Source organism: Macadamia integrifolia, chromosome 14, assembly GCF_013358625.1.
Source record: "Macadamia integrifolia cultivar HAES 741 chromosome 14, SCU_Mint_v3, whole genome shotgun sequence".
Classification (NCBI taxonomy): Eukaryota; Viridiplantae; Streptophyta; class Magnoliopsida; order Proteales; family Proteaceae; genus Macadamia; species Macadamia integrifolia.
Window position 1 is genome coordinate 27693223 of NC_056570.1, and position 9978 is coordinate 27703200.

The window sequence follows — 9978 nt, forward strand, 5'->3', positions numbered from 1 at the left end:
ATACCACCTAACCAATAATATGGCACGTTTTGATGACCAAACTGGAGCACACGTTTTAAGTAAATTACATAGAATAGTCAAAAGGAAAAAATTAAGCTCTTTGAATTACATTTCAAGATAAATTATCAGAAATAGTATATTTAGGAGTTCATAATGTTTGATGTTTGAAAAATACTCTTAGCACTATTTAGGAGTTTCACCCAACCACCAAAACCCTTAAATCAAAAGATTCTCTTTTCACCATGGGTGAACATTTTTATTTATTTGTGGTATAAATGCCACTGGTAGTTTAACTGCTGGTACTCGAAATTAAATATAAGCAAATTGGTATTGTCTTTGTGTGAGTTTATTTTTCTATTTTATCTCTCTTGCTATATAATTCCTATTTTCTCGATCTTATCTATATTTTGTGCACATAACGCATGACCGATGGAAGAGGGCAGCCCAAGCCTCAAGACACTACAACGAGAAGGTAGAAGGGTTGAAGAGCCAAAGAAAGTAAAAAAATAAGGCGGAACAAGCAATTTTGGAGGAGTTGAGGGCTGATTAGAGTAAAAATCAATCCACAATCTATGTTCCAAAGAAGGAAGATCGAAGAAGAAGTATATGTGATCAAAAGTTGGCAGAGACCCACTAGTAAACTCAAAAAACACGAAAAGGGCATGAGGCTACAATGAGAAGGTAAGAGCCTAATCAAAACATGGGAAAAGTAGATATTATTTTGGAATTAGATACGCTGGTATCTCTGTGTCTCTCTCTCCTTCTCACATGAAATGACCTCGTTGTCCTCCAATTTGAGATATTATTTTGTAATATCTCAATGACGTGCTCCTGTAGACCAAAGACCAATCTTCTCATAGGTTTTTCCTTAGTCTAGTGGTGGTTTGGTTTTGATGTTTGGTAGGACGACGGTGTCCATGGGCGAATGGAAAAGAAGATAAGGTGGAATAAGTAATAATGGGGAGGCGACTGGAGGGCTGATCAGAGTCGAAATCAATTTAAGAAGTTTGGTTCAAAGAAGAAAGAAAGAAATACATGTGTTTAGCAGAGTACCACAAGTAAATTAAAGGTATCGTTGGGCATTTGAATGGCAACGTCATCAACAGAAGAACGGTGCAAGTTCCTTTTCAAAACCTTTGACGTGACCAAAAATAAAAATGATACAGATCTTTTCCTTTTGAGTCGGTTAAATTCAATGTCTGAAAGACACTGAATTACAAATTAGGAAAAGAAACAAATGTAATTCTTTCATGATCAATTGCGTGACGGATTCAACTCTTCTGTGGCACAATATGGTGTTCGATGTGCATTCAACGACCAAAAATGCCTTGACACGAAGCCCTCCCAAGGCGATCACACATAGCTCATAACATTTCTAGGCATTGGATGAACGCCGGACATCATGTTACGTCATATAGGCTCCAAATCTTTGCGTAATCATATGAAACTCTATTTTTTTTTTTTTTGTGTAAGGGAAAACACCAGATAGCGTTTTATTCTCTACTAGGCTTAAAGTGAAGGAAAATGAAATTTTCAAACTTCAAAAAGAAAGTTTTGTAATCATTATCCATGATACATTTTATATGTACAAAATTATAGATACAAAATAAAGTGAAACTTAATAAGTAAATATGAAATGATTTGAATAGTTAATGATATAATCACTTATGACTATAAATATTTTTTTACTAAGTTTGAAAAAATTTCACTTCCGTTCATTTTAATTCTCCTTGCTGCCAAATGGGGTCATAAATATAATATAATTTAATGGAAAACCCCCCTGGAAGTTAGCCTTTATTTCCATTCTACTGTTTTTAAATAGAGGTATAGAGCTGTGATAGAGCTGATTTTGATAAATCAACTTGAGATATTTTTGTGTTGATTCAGCTTGGCCCAAATAAATTATAAGGCCCAAATATATTTATCAATCAGTTATGAGCCTGTTGGGCTAGTTCTACAAAAAGCCTGTTTAAAATTCATCTAAACAAGTTCATTTAACCCAATTATTGGGAGCTTGATCAAAGATCGATGTCCAATCAACTATTTATAAATGAGATCATTCCTAGCATATGGGGACAGATTGCTTAAATGGACGAGCATTATACAAGGTCTTAAAGTAAGAAACCCCAAAAGGCACAACCGATTGACACCATCACGCCACTTGCCATACGTACATCATTTATTCTTGACTGCAATTGAATGGAAGCCGCATTCAATTGACAACTTTACCTCACATTTTTTCCATTTTAGTATAACATCATTTTTTTCAATACTGGTAAATACAGTCATTTCACATGTGTACTCGAAAAATATGTATAATCATAAAATATTTTGATGATGATATAATGATAGGTCACTTTAAAATTGTTTTTGAAAATCTTTAATACTCCTAACATAAAGAACTTTAGGAATAAGACAATGGACAATTAAAATAAGGTGTCAAGTTCTAAACACATATATATAAATGTCATTTAAACAATCCCAAAATAGAAATATATAGTAGAAAAATGCTAGCACCACAAATGGGTAGTTTCACGAACTAAACGAACCATGCACTCCTCCCGCTTACTTTTAGGTTAAAAAAAATTAGGGACCACAAAGTATACAGAGTTCATGGGACACCGATTTTATCAAATAAGCCAAAGTAATTTTCATGCTTATAAGGACAAAAAATGGAAAGAACCTTACAAAACAAGCAAATACCTATGCTAATCATGCGGGAGAAAGGGTGGATAAAAAATCTATAATCTATTTAATGGAAACACACCATCCTTTAAAATGCAAAATGAATAGCCACGATACAAGTACAAGGTTTTAAAATGATAATTCATAATGTTTGAAATGCATCCTTTCAATTAACTTATGTTAGGCTGATCTTATGCAAGGTTGTAATATCCGCATTTTCTAAATTTAAAATGTTAAACGAACAGTCCTGATCAAAGGTTCAAAAATTCTAAATCATGATTTTTTTTTTCTTTTTTGCTAACGACGGGGATCCAGGCCTAGTCCCGTGAGCTCATACTGAGCCTACAACCACATGGACAGGGTCATACCGAAATTGAATGAGAGCCATATAATTTTCATTGAAAGCAATAAAAAACACTAAACACCCTGTGTAAGTGGTCCCAAGGAGATATGAGAAGTCAGACTCAAAACCACATGTTTCCTGAGGCGAAGGTCCTTTGCCAACTCGACTACTCCTTGGATTAAAGAATATCTTTTCAATTAAAATATTTTATAAAGATGATATTTTCAACATCATGTTTGTCAATCGATATTTTAGTGAAAAAACTCACAAACCCTCTTGACTATGGATGATTTAAATATGTCAAGTACAAAATCAAGAAACAAATCACCTCAGGTGCCAAATTGCCAACTTGAAGTACCTGCAGTCTAAGCTTTATTTTCTGAAGTACTAATTTTTCCATCAGCTACTTGTTGAGTTCATTAGTGAATCTACTTATTCTCTAATTCATTAAAGAGTCACTACTATTCGGCCTCATGAAGCCTGCATTTTCAACATGAAAACTCTAACATGAGTAAAAGCTTTATGGAGGAGCATACATAACGACACCAATGAGTTGTCAAAAAAAATCATTTTTAGGGTATGTGTTCCTTATCTAGTTACATAACATACATTAAGTCTTCCTATGTGTATCTCTCTCCTTCGACATATATGTCATTTTATAGGAGAGAGGAGAGAGACAAAGAAGCAGTAGCGCACATTATACAGCTTGACATCGTTCTTTCTCCCTAATATATAAATATATATATATATATATATATATTTTTTTTTGCTTAAAACCCCAATTAACTGTAGTTATGATGCCCCAAGATAGATTGAGTCATATTGCTCCTCCCTAAGTCTCTTGTGATGCTAATAAAAATCTTTCAATTATAAGCTGCATGTGGTAAAATCTTTAAAAGAGAAAATACTAAAAGAATAAATAAAATAAGGCAAAGGGTACGGAATACCTTAATTACTTTAAAAAGAAAGAGGGAGGGGGATTCGTGCACGATCGTGAGTTAAGTTGGTATTGTCTTTGTGTGAGTTATGAAAGCTTCTCTTCGACTGTCGCTTTCGTCTTGTCCATGCCGGACTTCGCCGACGCTGCAATGTTTGACGCTGCTTCCTTAGCCGATTGCATCTTCTCCGAACTAATTGACGACTTTCGAGAGATCAATACAATAAAATTGCTGTTTCGATGTGCGACGATGGTCGGACAACAAATCCGTACTGCATGTTATATATAGACGATATAGAGCCCTGGATGTTTGACACGTGGAAATAATGACACGTGTTTCCTTCGGAAGATGTAAAATGCTTGGAGGTCCTCTGCTACCGACACGGTTGACGATTCGTCATATCGTGGATAAAGTTCTTTAATTTATCGCCTTGGTACGTGTCTGTTACATAAGGTGAGCTTTGCAGTTTCTTGGTGACACGTCTGGCACAGGTCGCATTGTGAGGCCACGTGTGGGTTAATGATTGAGAGGGATATACGTGTGGGTTTATGATTGAGTGATGAGTACACGTGTGGATCGATTCACTTGGGTTGGTTTAATTGATTTTTATCACTATCCTTTGGTGGTTTCCTGTTTTCAAGGCACATGTAAACAGACGGAGTCAAGCAACCAGAAGGTGAAACCATTCTCCAAAAAGCAATCATCTGCCCATGGCTCAAAGTCCAAAGTAGGGAAATCTTGGAAACTAAGTAAGGCAATCCAAACATGATTTAGAAACTGCACTAGGAAATCCGGCTTGCCAAACATGATTTGCGCAAGGCAGATCCAGATTTATTTTTTTTAGTGTTAGTTTGGTTTTCTTTCTATTGGCCATAAGATGATAGTGGTTTTCGTAACTCTGTTTGTTTGGTTATGTGATTATTTTTCTATTAGTTTGGACCAACATTCTCCATAAATTCTTTTATTTTTCTTGATACAAATGAACTTTGGCGGGAAAAAAAGAAAAAAAAAAAAAAAAAAACCATTAACTGGGACTAGAAGAAACAATGAATGATTCAACCTATTGATTCTTTAGGGGGGGAGACTTTGACTCGAGTTAAAATGAAAATGATAAATGATAAATGAGTGAATCACATCATGAGGGAGGGGTTGGAGGAGAACCCAAGGTGAAATCAACCCCTGCCAAAAGCGACATCCTTGGCGTTCCACATTAGGTAACTCTTTCTAAGCGGCTCTAATATACTCTAAAGTCTGTTTTTGGTTGCATATAATCATATCCAAGCGACTTTACTATGGCAGCAAGTCTTCCCATTTGGTGTATGTTGGAAGCGAGGATTGATTACTGTGATATCACAGATATGGACTTCAAGAGAACTTGTCTTTAAAACTAGCTTATAATGTGAGGAAACCCAATGCCAGATTAACACTTTCCAAGTCCCTTACGGAACCGATGTGAGATCAGATCCATATGGGTGATATGAGATTATAACAGACCACTGGGCCTTCGATGTGAAAGGAAAAAATATAGACTGCTAAAATACCAATGATATGAACCTCCGAAGAAATCACCCTTAAAAATTGACTTATAAAGTGAGGATGCCCAAGAACATATAAAGCCCCGCCAAGTCCTTTACAGAACTGATGTGGGATCAGGTATTTTTTATTTATTTATTTTTTTTTTGGTGAATGAAAAATATATTAAAACAGATACAGCAGACAAAGCCTAATCCTACTACCCAACGAAAACCAACCCAAAAGGAGAGTGACATACCGAACTAGCCCTAAGATAAGGACAAGCCAGAGAGAGAGAGAGAGAGAGAGAGAGAGGAGAAACAAGTAAAACAAGCAAAGGAAATAAGACAATGGGGGAGGATAGAAACAAAATAAAACCAAACTGTTGATATAACAAAAAGGGGGGGTGGGGAACATGAAAAAATGGATGATACACCAAAACAAAGGGGAGAATTGCGAAAGGTCCCAATATGAAGCCAACATGCACAAAAACTAGGGATTAAAATATTTCTTATGCCTCAAAAAATTTTAGGTGGGAAGACAATTGGTCATAGCTTTTCATGTTGTAAAAAAATACCTTATAATAATAGAGGAGAACCAAAGCAACATGAAGAGTTGGCCATCCATTAAACCACATCCCCACCACCTCATGTCTCAACTGAATACTAGATAATTTGTTTCACATCTCAATCAGAACATTAGAAGTACTAGGTCTAGGGTCCCAAACACCATCATAAAGAATGGAAGACACCTTATTCTTTTCTTTTCCTCAATACAAATGATCTTTATCAGAAAAAATAAAATAAAATCAAAAAATCAAAACCATAAAATGGGACTACAAGAGATAGATTGGTTCAATTTAACTGATTCTTTGGGAGGAGAATTTTGACTCAAATTAAAACGAATATGGTAAATGAGTGAATCACCTCATGAGGGAGGTTTGAAGGAAAACCTAAGGCAATATCAACCACTACCAAGTTTCTTATGAAATGACCATGGGATAAGCTCCAATATGTATGGCTGAAATGGGATTGTAAGTTGTAATAGACCTTCGCGCTTCAAAAGCAATGTCCACGGCAATCTGAATTAGGTAACCCTTTCTAAGCGGCTCCACTCGACTCCATGGTCTATTTTTCATTGCATATAGTCATATCCAAGCAACTTCACTATGACACCAAGCCTTCCCTTTTTGTGTGTGTTGGGAACGAAGATTGACTGCTCTGATACCACTGATACAGACATCAGAAGAATTTATCCCTAAAACTGGCTTATAATGTGAGGAAACCCATAGCATATTAACGTTTTTCGAGTCCCTTATGGAACCGATGTGAGATTAGATCCATATGGGTGGTATGTGATTGTAACAGACCACCAGACTTTCAAACCGACATCACAATGGCTCACTTTGGATCGTGTAGTACTTCTAAGTAGCTCTACTTTGCTCCAGGAACTTGTCTAGTGGTAGATAGCTCTTCCCTAACTTCACTTTCGCCCCTTCCTTTCCCCATTTTCCCTCCCTTCTTCTTAATTTTCATCTTTATTTACTTTTTTCACCTATTTTTCTCTTCTTTCCATTTGAGTCTGTATCATCTGGTATCAGAGCTAGGTATGGAACAATGACTAAAAACTTTAGAGAAAAAAAAGTGTACTGTCTAATCACCCAACAACAACAAATCATCACTACGCAACATCAAATCATGGAGAGGATCAACGAGTTACTCGAGAAGATTAGTTCTCATTTGACGCAAACCGAGCAAGAAGGAGATAACTCTATGGCTACACTCTCAATCCATGATATACGGTATAAGAACATCAAGAGGATGGAGGAAGCCGCCAAGGATGGAGGATCCTATAACATTGCAATAAAAAGATTGGAGTATTTTTAGACGAATTTTTTCGTTATACACAATGACTTAAAATTCTCAAATATATTGTTTGGTGAGAGCTCCCATCTCCAACTACCTGATTTTTTTAGACTATTGCTCAAGTTAGTCAGGTTAAATTTGGACTTACCTATTCCACAAAGATTTGAGATCCAAGTGAAAAAAAGGGAAAATTTAAGAGGGATGGAATGTTACATATCTGAATCATGGGCATAGTATGCGGATAACTTGTTACTTAGGTGGTTATCATATGTAGAGTTTAATTAAGTGGTTATTATATATTGAGTTAGTGGAACATCAATTAAGCCAAATTCTTCCCGATTTCCTCTCCTTTCTCTATTTTCATCTTTATTTACTTTTTCACTATTTTTTCTCTTCTTTCCGTTTCCCGTTTGAGCCCATATCAGTAACATCCCAAATTTGTTATATAATTTACTCTAGAATACGTGATGCAGATGTTCATCTCCTTTTGTTCCTTTCACATTAAGTATGATATATTACTATACTAAAATCCAACTTACCAAAAGAATTACATGAAGTTTTACCGTTTATGATACTCAAAATCCATCTCTATTCTCTTTCAAATGAAAGAACAATTCTGAAAATTAAACCAAAACTTTTGGACAATACTTTCCAAAATCAATTTTGAAAAAAAAAACATACGAAAATAAATACACTTCAAGATTTTCAAAAAAAAATTCAACAAACAATTAGGGATTAAAATATTTCTACACCTCAGAAATCTTAGATGGAAAGACAATTTATCATAACTCTCCAAATTACAAAAAAATATACCTCACAATAACAGAGAAAAACCAAAGCAACATGAGAAGTAAATCATCTATTAAACCACATCCCCACCACCTCTAGGCCTCAATCAAATACATGATAATTATCTAGATAGAAAACCGATGTGGAATCAACCCCCCAAATCGATGTACTCTAAGGTTTCTTTATGGTCCTAAAAGAACTCAACTCCATAAATTGGTTTACAAAGGACCTAAAACTATATCAATCCACATCAATTTCCATAAAAAATCGATATGGGATCAACCCCGTAATAAGCTGATATGACATCGTAACAAATTAACCATTATTTTAGATGGAAGAGTACCAAAATAATGGTAGTGGTGGTTGGAAGAGGGGTTATTTTCCACCCCCTTCCCAATTCTCAACTCCCATTAAATGATAGGAACACAGCCAAATGCTAACCCACTAGATTGCAATGTGATATGTTAAATTCTTATTCTTCTCTCCCCCTCTCTCCCTCTCTCCCTCCCTCCCTCTCTCTGATGGTGAAAGGAAAGAAATTAAATATACAACGGTCAAATTCAGTATATAGCATATAATTTCCAATACAAGTCGACCTTCAAGCACAACTATTAAACATAACTGTGACTACCACAACCAAATCTAAACAAACAAAGCAAAAGGATAACATTTTATTGCATGGACCGTTGTTCCATCAAACCCTAATAAGTCCCTGTGCCGGTGCCGGTGCCGGTGCCGGTGGTGTGGCGAGTACCCAGGCGTGGGTCAGCAGCAGCTGGATTGGTGGTGGTGCTGGTGGTGGTCATCCCAGTCGGGTGAGACCCAATTGTATGCCCGGTGGTGCTGTGTCCGTGCATTGCAGACGCTGGGTTGAGCCCGCCGGTAGTTGTCGTGTGACCGGTTGTGGTGGTGGTCTGTTGCCTTGCCGCCTCGTTATGTTGCTGCGCCGCTTGCTTGTTCAACTCGGCCTGATCAATCTTCTCTTGCTTACGATGGGTAGCCATGTCTTTCTCCACTGGGTTATGGGTCGTCATCTTCTCCACCTTCTCTTGGACCGTGGCCTTCGTCTTGTCCATCCCCGCCTTTGCCGACGCTGCGACGTTAGACGCTGTTTCCTTTGCCGACTGCATCTTCTCCGATTAAGATTACACGACTTCTCTTAAAAATTGATATAGAGTGAAATTCTGAAATGAAAAGAGCGAGTTGCTATACTTTGGACATGGACATGGTATTGCATGAAATATATAGAAGAAGCAGAGATCAGGAAAAATCGACACGTGGACTAAGCGACACGTGTTTCAGACACAGTTGTTGATTCGTTATTTCCCAAAGATAAGTTTCTTTAAACCGTCATTGCTACGTGGCTGTTTGCTAGGGTGAGAGACTGGTGTTTACAGTTTCGTGAGGACACGTGTAACAGGTGTTGAAATGTGAGTACACGTGTAGGTTTATGGTATTGATCTGTTCGCTGAATTTGGGTAGGGGTATCAACCGTCAATCTGCGGGTCCGGCCCGGTCCGGTCCAGTTTCTATCGGGTTGAATAGGTTTCAATTAGGGGTGTCAACCAATCAAGCCAGCCCGGTCTCGGTCGGGTCTATGTCCTTGGACTATGACTTAACTATTCAAGGAATGAGTCGATCTCAATCAATGTTGTGTCGGGTTTGGTAAGGTTTTGGGCTTTAATCGGGCCTTAATACCAATGAAACCTTAAACAAGCCTTAAACGATCTTTACTTTTCTTAGATTTATGATACTTTAATTTATTTTGTTAAATCATCAACAATTTTGAAAAGATATTAACATTTAATTACAGTCAACAATTGATAAAAATATCAATATATACCCT

The 9978-nt window shown here is 36.7% G+C and overlaps 1 protein-coding gene across 1 annotated transcript; it reads right to left on the reverse strand.

Annotated features, from left to right (window-relative positions):
• Positions 1–8671: 8671 nt before the first annotated feature.
• LOC122062085 (11 kDa late embryogenesis abundant protein) lies at positions 8672–9335 on the reverse strand. The gene has a single exon (XM_042625726.1). The coding sequence runs from the start codon at positions 9260–9262 to the stop codon at positions 8834–8836; it is 429 nt and encodes a 142-aa protein (XP_042481660.1). The 5' UTR covers positions 9263–9335; the 3' UTR covers positions 8672–8833.
• Positions 9336–9978: the final 643 nt, after the last annotated feature.

Bases quoted from the DNA above. Each gene is read 5' to 3' on its own strand.
- LOC122062085 (XM_042625726.1), bottom strand. From the start codon at position 9,262: ATGCAGTCGGCAAAGGAAACAGCGTCTAACGTCGCAGCGTCGGCAAAG.